Source organism: Drosophila subpulchrella, chromosome 3L, assembly GCF_014743375.2.
Source record: "Drosophila subpulchrella strain 33 F10 #4 breed RU33 chromosome 3L, RU_Dsub_v1.1 Primary Assembly, whole genome shotgun sequence".
Classification (NCBI taxonomy): Eukaryota; Metazoa; Arthropoda; class Insecta; order Diptera; family Drosophilidae; genus Drosophila; species Drosophila subpulchrella.
The window spans coordinates 13,297,512-13,315,880 of NC_050612.1; the positions used below are offsets into that span (position 1 = coordinate 13,297,512).

General features: G+C 45.0%; 8 protein-coding genes across 9 annotated transcripts; 3 read left to right on the forward strand and 5 right to left on the reverse strand.

The window, feature by feature from the left end:
* Positions 1-334: 334 nt before the first annotated feature.
* LOC119553646 lies at positions 335-949 on the reverse strand. The gene has a single exon (XM_037864129.1). The coding sequence runs from the start codon at positions 865-867 to the stop codon at positions 436-438; it is 432 nt and encodes a 143-aa protein (XP_037720057.1). The 5' UTR covers positions 868-949; the 3' UTR covers positions 335-435.
* A 395-nt stretch (positions 950-1,344) lies between these two features.
* LOC119554228 (syntaxin-8) lies at positions 1,345-2,321 on the forward strand. Its single transcript, XM_037865058.1, has 2 exons — positions 1,345-1,974; positions 2,028-2,321. Exons 1-2 carry the CDS (start codon positions 1,446-1,448, stop codon positions 2,186-2,188), a joined length of 690 nt encoding a protein of 229 aa, XP_037720986.1. The 5' UTR covers positions 1,345-1,445; the 3' UTR covers positions 2,189-2,321.
* LOC119554227 (cytochrome b-c1 complex subunit 2, mitochondrial) lies at positions 2,316-4,159 on the reverse strand. The gene is made up of 4 exons (XM_037865056.1): positions 3,992-4,159; positions 3,713-3,846; positions 3,354-3,657; positions 2,316-3,238 (listed from the first exon to the last, which is right to left on the reverse strand). Exons 1-4 carry the CDS (start codon positions 4,034-4,036, stop codon positions 2,399-2,401), a joined length of 1,323 nt encoding a protein of 440 aa, XP_037720984.1. The 5' UTR covers positions 4,037-4,159; the 3' UTR covers positions 2,316-2,398.
* Positions 4,160-4,333: 174 nt separating this feature from the next.
* LOC119554643 (26S proteasome non-ATPase regulatory subunit 8) lies at positions 4,334-5,341 on the reverse strand. Its single transcript, XM_037865643.1, has one exon. The coding sequence runs from the start codon at positions 5,246-5,248 to the stop codon at positions 4,454-4,456; it is 795 nt and encodes a 264-aa protein (XP_037721571.1). The 5' UTR covers positions 5,249-5,341; the 3' UTR covers positions 4,334-4,453.
* Positions 5,305-8,093, reverse strand: LOC119554642 (zinc finger protein 260-like). Of its 2 annotated transcripts, XM_037865641.1 has the most exons (3): positions 7,935-8,093; positions 5,753-7,883; positions 5,305-5,443 (listed from the first exon to the last, which is right to left on the reverse strand). In XM_037865641.1, coding segments are annotated over exons 1-2 (2,061 nt in total). In that variant the 5' UTR covers positions 7,937-8,093; the 3' UTR covers positions 5,305-5,443; positions 5,753-5,824. The 2 variants fall into 2 exon arrangements, with proteins under 2 accessions (XP_037721569.1, XP_037721570.1); XM_037865642.1 differs by having other exon boundaries at positions 5,753-8,093.
* Positions 8,094-8,715: 622 nt separating this feature from the next.
* LOC119553377 (survival motor neuron protein) lies at positions 8,716-9,579 on the forward strand. Its single transcript, XM_037863729.1, has one exon. The coding sequence runs from the start codon at positions 8,809-8,811 to the stop codon at positions 9,490-9,492; it is 684 nt and encodes a 227-aa protein (XP_037719657.1). The 5' UTR covers positions 8,716-8,808; the 3' UTR covers positions 9,493-9,579.
* Positions 9,580-9,913: 334 nt separating this feature from the next.
* On the forward strand, positions 9,914-14,008 carry LOC119553836 (nuclear RNA export factor 2). The gene is made up of 8 exons (XM_037864470.1): positions 9,914-10,360; positions 10,425-10,880; positions 10,932-11,069; positions 11,131-11,277; positions 11,429-11,530; positions 11,594-12,419; positions 12,475-12,782; positions 12,841-14,008. Exons 1-8 carry the CDS (start codon positions 10,115-10,117, stop codon positions 13,144-13,146), a joined length of 2,529 nt encoding a protein of 842 aa, XP_037720398.1. The 5' UTR covers positions 9,914-10,114; the 3' UTR covers positions 13,147-14,008.
* Positions 14,009-14,565: 557 nt separating this feature from the next.
* On the reverse strand, positions 14,566-16,227 carry LOC119553837 (endothelial differentiation-related factor 1 homolog). Its single transcript, XM_037864471.1, is given in 4 exon segments — positions 14,566-14,895; positions 15,446-15,606; positions 15,835-15,958; positions 16,074-16,227. Coding segments are annotated over 3 exon segments (567 nt in total). The 5' UTR covers positions 16,074-16,227; the 3' UTR covers positions 14,566-14,613.
* Between the last annotated feature and the right edge of the window lie 2,142 nt (positions 16,228-18,369).

An 18,369-nucleotide genomic window follows, 5' to 3' on the forward strand; every position in this document is an offset into this window, starting at 1 on the left:
GGCGCAGTCTGGCAATGTCCATTGCTAGGCACGAGCTGGTCACACTTATAGCTGGTATATTTTCAAAATTATCATAGGCAAGTTTTTAATTTTCGAAATGGGTAATTTCCAATTATTTTTTAAATAATTTAAGGATAATGTTTAATTCGAAAAATCTTCTAATAGAAAAATGATTATTCTTCTGCCTAGTATAATCTCTTTGGGGAAAAATAAACCTTTACGGACTTTCTGCTCACTGTTATTACTATTATTTACAAAATAAATATTTCCTTATTATGAATGCGTCATTACTAATGCAACCCAGTGAAATTCTCATGTAACGACTATTTTGGCACACAGCTTAAGCATAATTTATTTAGCACCTTGGCTAAGTTGGCCTTTTATTTGATTTCTTTTTACCTTGCTTCTTTTTACAAATTCAAAATATGTTTATTCTTAGTTCAATATGTACTTCGCGTATTGTGGCTCATATTTGTCAATATAGTGCTGGACAAATCTGCACTTGATAACAATGAACTGCCCATTTAGCAATGCAAAGTCCAGTGCCGCCTTCGCCAACAGCTTTCCGATGCCGTGTCCTCCCAACTCCTTCGGAACCTGGGTGCTCTTAATGGTCATTACTCCATCGCTTATGGAGTACACTAACTCAGCCCGCTGATCCCCAATGTCGATGAAGAATCGGTCATTAGAACGCCGAATAACAATATGGGTTCCAAAACCTCTTCCCTGTAAACAATAGTTTGGAGCCTTCAGCAAGGGTCCAGTGAAAGTTTTATTACTTATGGGGATAGAGTAGACTTTGCAGCACATGGAGTAAGTTCTGCGGCCACCATATAGACACAAAATGGGAAGTAATTTTGTAAACATTTTAATTTTGGAGAATAATTTGGGAAGAAATATCGAACTACATAATATTGACAATTTTCCAAGTGACCAGATTATACTTTTGAAATGAATTCCAATTATGTTTAAATACTGAATACTTTAAGTTGTAAACCCGAACATTGGGGGTGTTCAGCAGAATAACATGATCACTAGTGAAAGAATTTTTGCATTACAATCACCTTTCTTGTAAACAAATTGGGAAAGATGAAAAAAGGTATTTTCCATTATCTTTTGTATTATATTTGATATAAAATACATTTTAAACACCATTTTTAGTAAACTGAATTTAAAAAAAATACAATATTTTTGTTTACATATTTTTAAAATTAGAATTTATGTTTATTTGTTAACATATTGCAATTTTTTAGTATTATGTTGCTTAAAATAAAAACAAATTCAAAGCTCTTTACGATTGGTATGACCGTTCTCTCGAATTGCCAGCAGTCAGCTGTCGCCCTGTTTTTTGTTGTTGTTGTGTGGCTTCCTTGAGGCGCAGTTTTGTTTTTTGATAATTACATTACTCACAGCACAGCACAGTACAGCTCAGCTAAGCCGAACCAATGGCGCTGGTGGATCATGATTCCTGGGACATCGAGTACGAGGGCTGCGAGCGACTGCGCCACCAGCTGCTCGTGTACCTCAATCAGCGCCAGCAGCTCAATCCGAAGGCGAGTCAGTACGTCCAACTCACGGGCAACATAACGTCCGGATTGGAGCAACTGGAAAAGGACATGAAGCACCTGAAGGTGGTGCTGGACAACGCCATCACCTGGGAGACGAGCCCCGAGGAGGAACTGCAGCAGAGGCGTATCGACTGGGACCGACTCACCTCGCAGCTTCGCGAGATCCGCGAGAAATTCGCCAACAGCACCCGCTCCAATGTCCTGGCCGCCGCCTCAACCTCCGCTTGGCAGGATCAGGCTCTCTCCCCGGGTCAAAGTAGTTCCACCTTAGATGTGGAGACCCTGAAGCAGCGAAAGATCGAAATGCTGGAACAGCAGAACCAGGGCCTCGAGGTTCTTTCAGCCACATTGTCCAGGCAGCGTCAACTGGCCACCCAACTGGGCAACGAAGTGGAGGACCAGAACAGTGGGTATGCCCTAATCGCTGCGCAGCCGTTGCTCATTCCTCTTTCTTCGCAGACATCCTGGACAATCTGGCCAATGCCATGGACCGCGTGGAGACGGGCGTGCAGCGGGAGACCCAGAGCATTGGTCAGGTCAACCGGCGGGACAGCACCTGGGGCTACTGGCTGGTCATCATCGCCTTGTTTGTGGCCATTATCGTCGTGGTCGTCGTCTAGTGGCCACCATCTATTCCAGTTTGTTAAAAGTCATTGCTTTATATTATGACCTGCGTGGAATGTCTATCTGTCGTTAACCCAAAGTTTGATTATTTATGTATACACCAATTAAAATAGGATTTATAAGTATCTACGTTCGCGGATCGTTCCCTTCAATAGGTTTATTTAGTCGTTACATTACGGTTAACAGATGTACAGGTGTTTATCTACTTAAGCCAAATCGGAGGCGTAGGGCACGCCGGCCAGGTGGCCGATGGCGCCGACGGCCAGCTTGGAGCTGCCCACCTTCTTGGCCGCCTCCTGGACCTGCGACTGCGAGATGCCATCGATGGCGCTGAGCAGGGCGTCCGCCTCCAGCACATTCCGGGTGAGCGCCGCCTGGCGACCGATCTCCTTGATCAAACCACCATCCGACGAGTACCGCGAGATGATGCGCGCCTTCAGCAGAGCCTTGCCGCGGGCCACATCCTTGTCGGACACCGAAGCGGACTTCAGCCCACGCACCAGGAACTCCACGGTCTTGCCAATGTCCTTGGAATCGGCGGAGACAACGAAACCGAAAAGACCGGCGTCCGAGTAGCTGGCGTTTACAGACTTAACGATGACACCCGAGCCGCCGGCGCAGTTGACGGCCTCGCCGAAAAGTCCAGCCGAGGTTCCGCGCTTGGTGGCTGCCTTGGCGCCGACAGCCTGCTCCAGGATGGCGAAAGCCAGCGCCTCCTTGTGGTTTGAAGCGGCGCCGCCCTGTCCAGCCACTGCGACGACGGCACGGTGGCCAGAAGTGTCCTTGCGGGCGTCTCCACCATACCAGTTGGCGGAGGCAGCCTTGCCGCCGCCGCTGGGGAACTGCAGGGTCTGGGCATAGCCTGCCAGAGTGTTATTGTCGATGCCCACGCCCACGACGGCGGCACGGCCGGCGGCGAAGGTCTGGGCCACGTAGTGCAGCAGACTCTCGGTGGACAGCTTGCCCAGCTGGAAGCGGGGAGAGTAGATAGAGTTGCCCAGGCCGTTGCGGAAGGCGGCCTTGTGCACCAACTCGATGGCACGTTGCTGCGAAGAAAAATAAATGGTTCAATGATGGCTAGTTTTGATAGTTCGCTATATCTTATACATACTAATGTTCGAGTTACTAAGTTACCTAAGTAGATGTTATGGGTGGTCTTACCTCCGTGGAGACGGCGTTCAGCTGGTTAACCACCGTCTTGGCGTTGTCGGCCAGCTCCCAGGGCTTGAAGGCCGGCTGCAGCAGGTCCTGCAGGTAGCGCAGTCCAGTCTCGGCGTTGTCGGCCGTGGTGGTCACCGTGTAGCCGACGACCTCGCGGTCGCCCCATGTGGTCAAGGTGCCGCCCACCTGCTGAATGTTGCGGGCGATGGCGAAGGCGGAGGAGTTCTGGGTACTCAGACCTCCGGCCAAACGGAGCAGGTGCGAGGCGCCCTGGGTGTCGTAGGCCTCGTTCCGGGATCCGGCTCTGCAATTAATGGATTAGGATCCTCTTTGCTTGATCTTGTGGTCGACGGACTCACCCCAGCACCAGGGACACACGCGAAACGGGAAGAGTGGCATCGGCGGTGGCTACCACCAGTTTGTTCTCCAGCACCTTGACGTTCACGGCGGACAGGTCACCGACGGGACGTGGGCAGGTGGCGTAGCCTCGTTTCTGCAGGAGAACGGGATGGGATTGTCATAATTCTGGATATATTCCACTTTGTTTAGATGGCAACTTTGGGTGTTTTACGTAACACGAGCCTCCCCGTTTACGAGATACGCTGCCGTAACTTTTTGTTGGTTAAGTCGAGACTTACGGCGATGGCGCGCAGAAGCGACGTCTTGCTAGCGTTACAGGCCATGGCGTGGATTATGCTATAATTTCCTCTATTTGCTTTTTAAGCAATGTATTTTACAAAAAATCGCGGAGCGAAAATTTTAGTCGTTCGCGCTGGTGTGGCCGTCGCAGGGGGTTGCACTAATCCCTACTCAAGTGGGGTCGAAAACGGTCTCACCGAGTTTAAAAGTGATTTCTATCGAGTCACGAAATTTTCAAAATATCGTTATATGGGGACAGTTCTGTCAACTGTTCCTTAAAAACAAAGAAATATAATATATATATATATGTATATAACTACTAACCAAATAAACTCAAGGACTGCGATTTACAGAGAAGCTAGTTTTACTTTATTTTTTAATTAGATACGTGGTATCATACAAAATTGTGGTATCCAACGCTTTATAACTGTTTTCTTAACCTTACTCTGGCGATATTATACTTAGACTATCATCTCGAGGTCGCGGGCGTAGCTGAGCACCTGCTCGGCCAGTTCCTCGGAGGGCAGCAGCTCCTTGGGCTTGACGCTGCGGTCGGTAAAGCTGTAGTCGCCGCTGGCCTCCAGCTTCCATTGGCGCTTCTCGCCAAAGGCCTTGATCTCGTCGGGGACGCGCAGGTTGAGCCGTTTGGCCGCATCCTTGGCGGAGATCTTGTCATAGGACTTCTCGATGCAGGCCCCGATCTCGTCGCGCACCGTCTCCACCAGCAGGTCCATGAAGTAGCTATAAACCTCGGCGGGCACCGTCGACTTGGCCTGGAATATCTTGTTGTAGCGGCCCTCCATGATGTACTGCTCGAGTGCCAGGATCGGCCGGATGAACTGGTTGTGCTGGATGACATCCACGGAGAGCAGCTCCAGTTCCGTGTGAAAGTCAGAGACCCGATTGCCCGACAGCAGGTACAGCAGATTGAGCCCAAGCAGCTTGTACTTGCTTTCCGATTCGCCAATGATCTTGGCATAGTCGTAGTAGTAGCACTTCAGCTGCGCCATGTAGCGCTCGAAGGCGAGCAGGTCCTTGCTGAGCACGCTGTGCTCCACGGCCACCTCGAGCACGCTTCTGGCCAGGATAAGTTGCTTCTTGGAGCTCTGGGCGTCGTTTCCGTCCGTGGGCAGAAAGGCCATCTTCACCAGGGCCACTTTCAATTGATCCAGCAGCTGGCCGCACTTAACGGTGTTCGGTGGCCGCTTCGCCCACTCGGCGGTCAGTTCCTTGTAGAGGGCTTCCACGGTGGCCATTGTTCGTTTGTTTTTTAGCTAAATTGGTTTTCGCAGATCCCGCAAGCAAGATGATTTTCGCTTTTTTTTAGAGATGACAATGGCCGTCGAGTCGCCATGGAGGTGGTGCATTCGATGTTTACGTGGACCTATCGATTGTTGTTATCGCAGGGAGTTCCAAAAAGGTTTCCAAATCTTGGCGGTTTAGGCAATTCCCTGCAAAATATGATGACAAAAATTACTGCCCTTCAGTTATTTGGCAATTTTCTTATGTCTTAAAGAGATTTCTGAAAACAAAGTTCAACGAAACTATGAATTTTATCATTAAAAATTTAATTCAATTAATTTAAAAATTGATAGACACTAAATACGTTAAGAAGCAATCTGGTTTTTCCATATTATTACTGTTCAAGTCTTTTAAAATAGTATATTTTTTAAATGTAATTTATCGCCTAGGGCGCAATAACAAATCAGGCGTGAAATCTCTGTTAGATATAATGATAAGTACTCTATAAATATACTTACGTAGAAATCCTGTGTTGGCACCTACGTGCATTTGCAAGGAAAAAGGCTTCACCTCTCGAAGCTTTGAATTTATTATTCTTTGTGATTTTTCAGGTGTATTTGAAGATGCGAATTCGTGGTGTAACACCTAGAGCAATGGGAGCACTGGAATGGGCGTTCTCCTGTGTGGAGTCGCATGTGTATCCTAAGATATGCGCCTTGCCTAAACGCCTTTGGACATCGGGAGCACTTGAAAGGCCGTTCTCCTGTGTGGATAACGAAATGCCTTGAAAGATTGGAACCACTTGTAAAAGCCTTTGGGCAAAGGGAGCATTGGAAAGGTCGAGTTTCTTTGTGGGTTCGTAAATGTTTTTGAAAAATGGCGTCGTCTGAGAAAGTTTTTGAGCAGTGGGCGCACTTATAATTTTGTTCTTCTGAGTGGGTTAGCAGGTGTTTCCGAAGATGTGACTCCTTTATATAAGCCTTTGAGCAGTGGGTACAACTTAGTGGTTGGTCTTTTGCGTGCAGTCGCTCGTGTAACATAAGATCGGTTCCATTTTCAAACACTTCTGAGCACTGAGAACACTGGAGCTGCCCTTCCGTGTGGGTTTTAAGGTGTACCTGAAGATGGGAATTTAAAGTATAGGTCTTAGAGCAGAGGGAGCACTGGAAAGGACGTTCTCCTGTGTGTAGTCGCATGTGTATCTGAAGATTTGCGGCCTGGGTGAACGCCTTTGGACATCGGGAGCACTTGAAAGGCCGTTCTCCTGTGTGGATAACGAAATGCCTTGAAAGATTAGCACCATTCGCAAAAATCTTAGAGCAAACGGAGCACTGGAACGGTTCTCTTTTGTGGCTTCGCAAGTGTCGCTTAAGATCTGATTTTGATATACAAATCTTCGGACAATGCGTGCATTTATGCGGACTGTAAGGATTCATTTCATTATTAAGAGAACCGTGGTCCTTATTAATGGCATCAGTTCCATCATCTTTTGTTGTCTGCATCTTTATTTGGCTATCGCACTGATCAATGTTGCCCTCTTCGTGGGTTCGTAAGTGTTTTTGAAAAACGGAATCGTCTGAGAAAGTTTTTGAGCAGTGGGTACACTTATAATGTTGTTCTTCTGGGTGGGTTAGCAAGTGTTTCCGAAGATGCGACTCCTTTATATAAGCCTTTGAGCAGTGGGTACAACTTAGTGGTTGGTCTCTAGCGTGCAGTCGCTCGTGTAACATAAGATCTGATCCATTATTAAACGTGTCTGAGCACTGAGAGCACTGGAACTGCCCGTCCGTGTGGGTTTTAAGGTGTACCTGAAGATGTGAATTTAAAGTATAGGTTTTAGAGCAATGGGAGCACTGGAAAGGACGTTCTCCTGTGTGGAGTCGCATGTGTATCTGAAGATTTGCGGCCTGGGTGAACGTCTTTGGACATCGGGAGCACTCGAAAGGACGTTCTCCCGCGTGGATAACGAAATGCCTTAAAAGATTCGCTCTATTTGCAAAAATCTTTGAGCAAACGGAGCACCGAAATGGTTCTCTTATGTGGCTGCGCAAGTGTCGCTTAAGATCTGATTTTGATATACAAGTCTTTGGACACTGCGGGCATTTATTCGGACTGTATATCTTACTTTCATGATCAACAGAATCATGGTCCTCATCGGATCCGTCATATATTGATTCCTCGACCTTCACTTGGCTATCGGACTGATTGATATTGCCCTCTGATAAAGGACTGTGCTCCTCCTCAAGCATGTCTTCATCAACTGGTTCGTTCTTCACTTGGCAAAGGTAGCTATGTGATTCCTCCTTCCATAGCAGATCATCGCTTTCTTCTTTAACTTGGCTAGCATACTCAAGACCTCCTTCTTTAGTGTTTGATTCCTCGAGTATGTCGCCCTCCAATGAATCCCTATTTAACTGGCCGTAGATCTGGCGACTCCTTTCGTATGTTTTCTTCATCTTAAACGCAACTTTTACATCCTGCAGGCAGGATGTGCAAATGTTTTCTGGACACCGGTCACCTTTCTCAACTTTAAATCCGGTACACTCAGAAAGCATAGTCGAAATTGGATTTCCCTCAATCACATCGAAAATATTGATCATATTCTCACAATTTGCCAGGCAAACGCGGCACACTGAAGACCCCATAGCCCTGAAATGGAGTAACAAATTTATACCTGGATCTTAACTATCCTAAACTTACATTCGTATGAAGAATATTGACAGCCAGATCCCAACAATTGTTATATTTCCTTGTATATTCAGTTACTTTCTGTCGGTAGAAGTAAAAGATCTATTGGGCTTCCCGTTCGAGCGGGTCACCGAAATAAGTTACAATTATTCTCAAATCGGGTCTGGTTTGTTTATGTTGTATTAGAGATGTGAACGCTGTTCAATACTATCGTGTTCTGGGCTCGATACCGATGACAAATTATATTATCGTTCCGTTGAAATTTAGGAATTTCAAAATTTGTGTTCTTTGTTCTCAGCGTATAACAAAACCAGGATATGGCACCAGTTTTTCCATTGTAAAGATGTAATAATTTTATTTCAGATTGTTTTTTAAGCCATAAAATATGAATATTAAAAAAGTTCTTGGAGCTTTCTTTTTCTTAGTTAAACGCAATTTCGATGGTTGGGTTGTCGAAATTCTCGGATAGACATCTGATAGGAGTTGACCCCTATTACGCGATCGTTGATGCCAGACATCATACATTTACTTTTAGATGGTACTTCTTAAGTTTTTCTTAGTTTTCGATTGGTGGCTATTTCACCTCCGACGCTAGAAGGAAAGTATTCCATGTTTCCCTGAAGGACATAAGTATAGTATAAAGTATAATTCTGCCTCGAAGTCTTCTTTTTTAATGATGTTCATTAGGGATTCAAGGCGAATTTTTAACATTTCGCGCTCTTTTAAATAATAATTTGTCCACCTCTAAGCGATAGTTGCATTTTAGCCAGTGCTGTGCAGCGTAGCCGTTTTCACCGTTTACCAGCACTCTGAAAACTCGCAAAGAAAACCCGAAGCCTGTTTCTTCCTTTTTGAACGAGAGACCTGATAGATAGAGCCAACCAAGATGTCCGAAGAGGCCAACACAGCCGTGTGGGATGACTCCCTGCTGGTAAAGACGTACGACCAGTCCGTGGGACTGGCCCGCGAAGCTCTGGCCCGCCGACTGGCCGATTCCACCAACAAGCGCGAGGAGGAGAACGCAGCCGCCGACGAGGAAGCTGCCGAGGATTCGGCCACCGGTGGGGCTCCCAGCGAGGAACCGATGTCGTTTAAGGTGGGCGACTATGCCCGAGCCACCTACGTGGATGGACTGGACTACGAGGGCGCCGTGGTGTCGATCAACGAGGAGAAGGGCACCTGCATCATCCGCTATCTGGGCTACGAGAACGAGCAGGAGGTGCTGCTCCTGGACCTCTTGCCCACCTGGGGCAAGCGGGTTAGGCGCGAGCAGTTCCTCGAGGCCAAGAAGGAGGAGTCCTCGCCTGGCCCTGCGGGTCAGCTCAAAAGTCACAAGTCATCCATTGCCGCTGCAGGCACTTCCAAGAATCTCAAGTCGGGCGGCAGGCTGGTCATGCCGCCCATGCCTCCGGTGCCGCCCATGATCGCTGGCCAAGGCGATGGTGCCGAGCAGGACTTTGTGGCCATGCTCACCGCCTGGTACATGTCCGGCTACTATACTGGTCTCTACCAGGGAAAGAAGGAGGCCAACACCAACACCAGCGCCAAGAAGAAGACGCCCAAGAAGTAATTCCATCTATCATTTCACATCATATCTTTTTTCAAGACTTGTAGCCACTAAGCAAAAGAAACAATTAAAAATTGTTGTGTTTAAAGAGTCATTGTCGTTTTGGCGGGGTTGGGTTTCAGTTGTTTAATGGAAAAAATGCCGAGGGAGGCAGAAAATTCGGTTCGAACTCTATATGGTATCTGAAGGGCGTCAGTTTTTCGGCAACTGTTGCAGAGAACGGTTCGGATTTTTGTTTGGAATTGAAACAGAGTTTTTATACCCTTGCAGATTGTTTATTAATTATAGTACCGACTTTGCAAATAGGGCTTACAAATCTGATCAGGATCGTAAGAGAAGCAGAACTCCTATTCGGCGAAAGATTCTTATGTGCATTACTATTATATATTCTACCCCCCTGTATATCTTATATAAATATTTTATGGTTTCACTGTCATACAATAGTTTTTCCAAATTCCTTTTATAACTGGAAGGGTATTTAGACTTGGTCTTCGCCGAAACTAACATTTAGGTTAGGACTAAACTTTTGAAACCGCCATTTTCCAACACTGCCACCCAGAGTGCTTCGACAGGCGAAAGATTTGAAATACAAGTGAGAAATCGTGCGATCTAATAGTCCCCAGCAATGCCAGCCCAGATGCGACTGCTGGACTTTGGCGATGGCACGGTGCCCATCCAGCTGGACTACCCGGACACGACGATCTTCAGCAACTGCGACAGCTACGGCGATCGGGTTCCGGGTTCCCATTGGAACGAGATCACCCTGCACCATCGCGGTAAATTGGAGTACTCGCCGAATCGGCAGCAGATTATCATGGATGCCCTGTACCAAGCGGTAAATGGTGCGGACTTCTATCCGGTATTCTATCAGGTGGGTACCGCCTCACAACCTATCCCTTGCGCGGGGTTTCAACCGGAGCTTGTCTAATTTTCAGCGCGGCAACAAGGCGGACACCCTGCTGGCGAGGAACTGCAAGGCGGCCATCGACAATCTCTTCAACCAGCGACTCACTATCAGCCTGGGAGCAGGTGGCTCGTTGCCCATCAGTGTCCAACTGGGCGTGGCCCAGTACAAGATGAACCAGATATCGCCGACGTTCCTCATCGCTCGGGTGGTCACTGAGTTAATGAAGCGTCTGATTCAAAGGGACGGCGTGGATGGACTGCTGGACTTGGGCAGCTTTGGTGACCATCCCGAGTTTAGGAACATCGTGGTCAGCCTGGGCAATCCATGCATCCTGATGACCGTCTGCCAGGTGATACACAACAACGACACCGAACGCTTCCGGGTGAACGGATTCATATTGGCCAACAACCAGATCCGGAATGTGCGCCCCCTGACCCTGTTCGCCAACGTGGATTACGCCCTGCTCGACTTGAGGGGCAATAAGGTGAGTTGTCAGCAGCTGGTTTCCTAAGCCTCTTGTAAAGTCTGTCTGCAGATCAAGTCAGCCGATCGTTTGTGTCGCGCCCTGGAACAATTCCGGGCCAGAGAGCTGCTCCTGGAGCATAATCCCATTACCAGGACTGAGAACTTTCCGGCTAGCATCAGGCCGTTGAAGAATAACTTCACGCTGGTGGTAAGCACTATACACATTTCCATTCAAGTTTGCACACCATAGATACAAAACTTCTTCACAGGATGGAAAGCCCTTTGACATGCTGCAAAAGTCCTTTTCGCCGCTGGATGGAGAGATCGATTTGGAGTCCGATGGATCGCGGATCGATGCAAATACCAAGTGGAAAGTGCCTGAGTTTGCCAACAGCCCGGACTGGCATGCCTTTATGGTGGGTTGACCGGGGAATCCCTGGGACTGCAATATGTCAGCCAAATGGTGCGGAAGTCAAGCCGAAAAATGCCCACATATGTTTGGTTTTACTATCCCACGACTATAATAACCGATCAAGATAACTCACACATATGGATCATCCTTAATAGATACCCGATCCCAATCAGGAGTTCAGCAAGGAGGCGCTCTTCGACTTTTTCTTTATTATGCTGCATCCGTCTCTGAGCGAGTTTTATCCCTGCTACTACAAGGTGGGTGTGCGAATCCTTTTCCCCAGCAGCTCCTGGCTAACAAATCTATTTCATCCTAACTAGTACATAAACACGGACCACGTTTTCCTCGTGCGCAACTGCTTCGATCAGATTGAACACTTGGTAAACAGTTGCAATCTGGAGATGTCGATACCGCCGGATGGGCGGATCTTTCGCTACTACCTGCGAATGAACGTGAGCACGTTCAAGCAGCACCATGTCGATCCGGAGAAGTGCATACAGAAGGCAGTCTCGCTGTGTTATGTGCCCCAGAACCGGCTGCTCAACCTGGAGCGGTTCCAGTGCAACAAGAGCCTGCAGGACGTGGTGGTGTCACTTAGCTCGTCGAAGATTTTGGCGCACGTACTGTCGGTGGCATCGCGGCAATTCATGACCACCTGCTCGGAGATCCGCTTGTGCCGCAATAAGATCCTGTCCGTGGAGAAAGTGGGTGTTCTAACGCAAATGGGCTCCCTGCGTGCCGTAGATCTGAGCCACAACTGGGTGCACGAACTGGAATTGATCAGGTTTCTTGGCAACCTGCCTCTCAAATCTCTGGTACTTCACGGGAATCCACTTTGCCGCAACTACAGTCTGCCCAGCGAGTACATTCGGGCGGTTAGGCAGGTGTTTCCGCAGCTGACCACCCTGGATGGCGTGGACCTGCAGACGAATCCTGGACAATCGGTGCAGAAGAACTTCCTTTGCGACATCGGCGCCTATGAGTTGGTTGGCCAGGTCTTCATCAAAAACTATTTGCGGGAGTTTGAGAGCGATGAACTTCGTGGCGATCTTACCAAGTATTATTCTGACAACTCGATCTTCACCTTAACCTGCAACTATGGCGTTGTTCAGAATCACCAAACTCGCCAGATCTTGCCACGCATCGGTATATAGTGCTCATAATTTTGGGGATATCTTATAATAATCCCTTCCAAAAACAGCAAAGTACAACAAGCACGGGCGAAATCTTTACAACAAGGACTTCTCGAGGGCTTCCAATAGCGTCTACATCGGCACTAACGAGATCTTGGATATTCTTTTCCAACTGCCAAAGGTCACCCACGACTACCACTCCCTGCAGACGGACGTAATGCACTATGATGGCAAATCGGCTGCTATTTACGTGACTGGTTTGCTACGCGATGAGCCGCCGACCACGAGGAACAGTCATGGTAACAGGCCTGACATCGGTGGTGTCCTTTTGGGCTTCAGCCGCAAGTTCATAGTCAAGTTCGATGAGGAGGGCCTGGTAAGTGAGGAAAATAATGTACCATCTAGAACTTTTGTAGAACTGTTCAAAATTCCAGGGCTTGGGTAAAAAAGCTCGCCGCCTAAAGATCACAAACGAAATTCTACACATTACGAATCCCTCGAAAATTATGATCCGGAACGCCTTCAGTGTGCATTACCCGGATCCCAGTGAGCGTTCGGTGGAAGAGGACTCCCTGGATGTCAAGGATCACAAACTGCTATTGTTTCAAGAGGTTACCGGGCTCATTTCAACTTGGTGCACTTCGATTGTTGAAGAAGCCGAGTGGAACATTGAGAGAGCCCTGAAGATATTTATCCAGAAGAATGCAGACAATGAGATCCCTAGCCTAGCCTTCGCCTAGAAAATAGGCTTAGTTGATTAGAAACCCGATCAGCTTATTTATTTAATTAATCAAAATATTGCGAATCTAAGAGCACTGAATCTCGTATCAATTAAAGTTCCTATATTTACCTGCAATTGGTATACCCCATTTCAACTAGAAGTTTGCAGCGCAGAAAAGGAGAAACCTTCGACCTTTTAAAGAATATATATTTTTGATCTGCATCTAGTCATATCCGTCCGTTCTTTTCTATCCCAATTGTAAAGCTATCGGGATACTACTTTCCCAAGTCTTCCTTTTTAATGCAGGTAGTATATTAGTCGAAACGGGTCGGATCGGACTACTATATCCTGTAGATCACGTATTATTTATATATGTACAAATCAAATACATATATACGGCAATATGCGTATGTTTTTAAATGTATGAACTTGCATATGTCTGCTTCGTTTAACATATTACTGACCCTACTGGAGTCCGTCTTCAGCATATATTCCAACTGTTCTCTGGTTTATTCTTCGGCGGAACTTTAGAAATCTATTCCATCTAGTAAATCCTTAATTAGTAAATTTAAGCCGGCACCTTCTGACACTCAAAGCAATTTCGACACCCAATAAAACTGCCTTGGATTACCATTAAATGTAGTTTAGATGGCCGAAAACATTTATTTGATAATTACGAGATAAAAGAAGTCTCTTTCCTACACATTTATGGGATTTGAATTGTATATCTCCGAATTGCAGTCTGTAGCTGCGGAGGAATGGGGCTTGGGCAGTGGGAAATAAATAAACATCGAAAAAATGCCATCACTTAATTATTTAAATATTTTGTAGACTAGAAAATGTTTCTAAATACATTTAGCATATGTTTCTTGTATAATATGTATAATGCATTAGTAAACGCACCGTTTAATACCCTTACACGATAAATTACAAAAAGAGGGAAAGTCCGACTAAGCTCTAAGAATTTGCAAATATCATTTAATGTGTGCTCAATGATTTTAGCTGGATGGTAATGAGTGGTTAATGCAAATTTTGAGTACGGCTGATTGGATGATAAGATTGAAAGAAATTCGAGTGTTTTCCATGCATTTCATGTCTTGGTTTTAATTCCATAACTTAGATCAAGTTTCAAAACAAAGTCTAATGCCCAAATGAACGAAAAATACTTGTCCAAGCTATGAGCGCATAATATCAGATAATGTTGCGTTTCCCGTCCGCCTTCGTTTTTCCATTTTCCTGGTTGTGTGCATTGTGTGTGTGAGAGTGTGTATTTTGGGTAATTACAATGGTTAATTTATCGGTAAAAGATTGACAAGTGGCAAGCGCTGCGAACCTCGCTAACTTTTTTTTTAGCTTGGACAAACGATGGCGAAGTTGGCGCTCATAGTGGTGATTAGTTGGATCTTCGGTTTTTGTGTGTTGCTGCGTCTGCAGCTGCTGCTGTTAGACCCGATTTGGTTTGGTTCTCCAGCCTCCCGATAATGCTTTATTTGCGCCTGCCGCTGACAGTGCTCCAGCCTCCAGAATCCGGGTGTTGGTGGTTCTGCTGCCGGGCGCTTCGTGCTGAGGTGGTCGTTTGTGAAGCACCACTAGCGACGGACGCGGCAGCATCGTCTCACTTCTTACCGGGAGGCGCTATTGGTTGGCCGCGCTCCTTGCCGCGCAGCTTCATGCCAAGAACGCGTTCCATCTTTCCCAGGATCAAATTGTTTGGGATGCCGCGTCCGGCCTCGTAATCAGTCACCACCTGCTGCTTCTCGCAGATTTTCTGAAAGGGATTAGGTTTAAGTTAAGTGGTTGTTTTGTCAATAGTTAAAGCTTTTAACATAACATAACAATTGGGAAAGTTTAAAGTGCCTTTTTAAGTTGATTTTCTTTGATTAACTAGCACTATCATTACTATCTGTTATCATTATTAAAGGTTTTTGTGTTTAATGAACCACTGCTTTAATACATTTTGCTTACTTTTTCATATTTAAAATGATAAAGCGGTCACTGATCAAAGTGAAAGCTGATGTTTTTATAATAAGAAAACTTCTATAAAAACGCGATAGGACAGCCTTGAAATAATAAAGCTTTTGGTGTCATAATAATTGAGCTATTAATGGAAGAGGAAAAGTTTTTATACATTTTCTTTCAATTAAAACCCTTTTTTTCCATCAATCTCAACTAAGCTTTATACAAAAGTAATATTGCTATCAAATTGATTAATTCTACGACCTATCCCAAATAAGAAAGTATAAAATCGACTGACATCAAATGAATGAATAGGAAAATAGTTATTGCTAGTTAGGTTTTATAGTGGGATTTGGACCTACAGTTGCCAGGTCCTTCTGACTGAGACCCTTGCCCTGGCGTCCCTGCTGGATGAGCTTGCCCACATCGAGGGGGATCTTGTCGTGGCGCAGCTCCTCGGTCTCGCGGTCCAGCTTGGCAGTGTTCTTGGTGGTCACATGCTGCTTGTTGGTGCCAGCACCATCTGTTTATAGGGTAAAGTGTAGAAAAGGGCATTACTAGAGGTGATTTACACGAGCCCCGTGAAATGTGTGATTGCAGTTGTGAAATCGGCGCAGCGATGACACAAATAACACAACAAATGCCACGCAATGCAGCAGGAGGTGATTCTAGGTTAGACGACAGTGGTGTGGTTGCAAGGGGGGCGGGTTGGAAAAGGGGGGATCGGAGTCCCATTGGAACCGGCGCTCACATTTCTGTTGGGTGTCCACGGCGACTCCCTGTCGCCTGGCCTGATTCACCGCCGATTCCGTCTTCAGGGTCGACGATTTGGGTGCCTTTTTGCGCAAAACAGTCACAGAGTCCCAGTCCGACATCTTTTTCGTTCGTTTGCAGAGCACCGATTTGGGGGAAAGGCGGAAAAATGGCAAATTATGAGTGAACCCGTTCGAACTGATGGACTCGTTGAAGCGTCGCTTTGAGGGGACTCACATTGGCTGCTTTGCTTTTCCAAATTTGCTTTTATTATTAATTAAAACTACGAAATTCCAGAACTATCTCCGAGTGTTGTTGTTGTTGTATTTAGGGATGTGAAAAATATTTCAAAATATCAACAAATCGATATTTTCACCCGATATATCGCTCTTATCGTTTGTCAGCAAACGTAAGTGACAGAAACGTGTTAGTAATAGAGGGAGATAGCACCAACTTAAGTGTCGGTAAAGGAGGGAGATAGCACCAACGTAAGTATCAGTAAAAGAGGTAGATAGCACTAACGTAGAGCAACGTTGTATCTTAACATTGCTGTTAATGGACCGGTTGGCGCCATATATCGAAATTTTTTGAAAATATAAAATATTTATATCGTGATGCTTAGGGTCCTTTTAAAATCACTAAAAAAATGATTTTTTTCTGAAATGTATAATTAATAAATGACTATACATTTAAGTACCAGAATTCTTTTTTTGTAATTCTTAAAAGGACTGCGTCACATGCTTGCCTGTCAGATATGTATAGACAGTGGCGGATCCAGAGACGATTCTTGGGGGGGAAAATTGAACTTATTCTTCGATTTGGGGTTCAAACTTAATATTGCGAGAGAAATACAGTACAAATTATAAAACAAAAATTATCCATCCCAATTTTTAGGTAAACAAAGTGGTTATATTTGAAAAGTCAACCATATGCATGCATTACAGAGTGCATGTATTTTCAGGTTCTGTGGTTCCAAATGGGGGGGGGGAAATTTCCCTATTTCCCCCCCGTGGATCCGCCACTGTGTATAGATCTATACATTTCATCATGAAGAAGCATCTAGTGTAATGGATTCTTGTATTGAAATCATATATATTTTTTTAAAAGCTTTAAAGGTCTCATATTTATTTCTTAACTTATACACAGAATCACTTTGATATTTGCATGGTTAATTTATTAAGTTTTTGATCATCATATCAACGAAATGATCATCATATCTCATAAGCGTTTCCCTCTGTGTATGAGCTGTTATTCTCTAATGGCTAATATAGTAAAATCACACGCTTTGTAATCAAAAAAGGTACACGTTACCTTCGTAAGTACCCTTGAGTACTGATAAATTTCAATAGCATTCTTGTTAAATTTCATTTTGGTAATAACTGTGAGCCTATTGCCAGGTTTAGAGGGCTTATTTTTTTTAAGTTTAAATGCCCATTGTCAATCTATAGAAATGACGTAAACCACTAACGTCATAATTACGAGTACGGCGTTTAAATGGCATTAATTGATCGGTAACTCTTGAGAATGTCGTCTCCTTATCGTTTCAGGTTGTAATCTTCACAAAAAAACTGTTTTGCGCCAATTACTTATCTGCTGGAAGGAAAAGTTCGATGATATTTCAGACGAAATCTATACTAAGGATCGCTGGTTCCTTGTAGATGTTGTTCTTATCAGCAAATGCGATTAGTGCCGCCTGGGTAGTAAACTTGAACGTCTGTTCTCAGTGGAGGTGGACTTTGGTGGTCATCTATTGTTAGCTATGGTTTAAGTACTACAACTCAAATCAAAACAACGACTTTACAAAAGTGGTGGCGTTGAAAAAATGATATAGTTACCACTTGACTCTATTACAAAGGCGTTGATATAGCTTAATAATCAACGAAATGGAATTTTCATGGTAATCCATATCAGATAAGGTAAGCGTATCAAAATTGTTTTTGCATAATAATGCTTATGATTTTACTTTGGAAACTACAAATTTTATGAATCAGAGAAATATATTACTTATCAGATTGAATAGTAGCTTGAAAGGCATTTAATCGCACTTGCTGTGAATAACCACTTGTTAATCTTAAACTACATTAAAATGCTACACTTTATAAAAATATTCACTTTACCAAGGTCGATTGGACACTGGCTTCCCTTCGGTTCCATCGACTTCCTTAGGATAGAGAATACAGGATTGTGAGAGGAGTTGGTCAGGTGAATACTTCGGGTTTCTGCTGTTCGTCCACCGCCAAGGCGCTGTAAGATCGTCTTCGTCGATTCAATCTGTATTCATGATAACGTCAATCTTAAGATCGTAAATGGGCGATTAACAATTTGATTGAAAGCGCTGGCATAACATTGGATTGGTATCTTTGGTTGCGATACTACGAATTTTTTAGTTCTAACCTTGTGTAGAAAGAGTAGATGGTTTCGTTGTGAACAACAGCTTGAAAGAATTGGTTGTCCAGGCTATATGACATAGCACTTTTAAGGATCCAATTTCTCGAAGACATAGTCTCACGCAGGAGATCCTTGCGAATGCGTA

Excerpts from the sequence above, each read along its gene's own strand:
- LOC119553646 (XM_037864129.1), bottom strand. The coding sequence starts at position 867 with ATGTTTACAAAATTACTTCCCATTTTGTGTCTATATGGTGGCCGCAGA.
- LOC119554228 (XM_037865058.1), top strand. The coding sequence starts at position 1,446 with ATGGCGCTGGTGGATCATGATTCCTGGGACATCGAGTACGAGGGCTGC. Across the intron at positions 1,975-2,027 it reads CGAAGTGGAGGACCAGAACA|ACATCCTGGACAATCTGGCC; the intron begins GTGGGTATGCCC and ends CTTTCTTCGCAG.
- LOC119554227 (XM_037865056.1), bottom strand. The coding sequence starts at position 4,036 with ATGGCCTGTAACGCTAGCAAGACGTCGCTTCTGCGCGCCATCGCC. Across the intron at positions 3,847-3,991 it reads CGCTTCTGCGCGCCATCGCC|AAACGAGGCTACGCCACCTG; the intron begins GTAAGTCTCGAC and ends GTTCTCCTGCAG. Across the intron at positions 3,239-3,353 it reads TGAACGCCGTCTCCACGGAG|CAACGTGCCATCGAGTTGGT; the intron begins GTAAGACCACCC and ends TTTTCTTCGCAG.
- LOC119554643 (XM_037865643.1), bottom strand. The coding sequence starts at position 5,248 with ATGGCCACCGTGGAAGCCCTCTACAAGGAACTGACCGCCGAGTGGGCG.
- LOC119553377 (XM_037863729.1), top strand. The coding sequence starts at position 8,809 with ATGTCCGAAGAGGCCAACACAGCCGTGTGGGATGACTCCCTGCTGGTA.
- LOC119553836 (XM_037864470.1), top strand. The coding sequence starts at position 10,115 with ATGCCAGCCCAGATGCGACTGCTGGACTTTGGCGATGGCACGGTGCCC. Across the intron at positions 11,278-11,428 it reads CGGACTGGCATGCCTTTATG|ATACCCGATCCCAATCAGGA; the intron begins GTGGGTTGACCG and ends CATCCTTAATAG. Across the intron at positions 11,531-11,593 it reads TTTATCCCTGCTACTACAAG|TACATAAACACGGACCACGT; the intron begins GTGGGTGTGCGA and ends CATCCTAACTAG.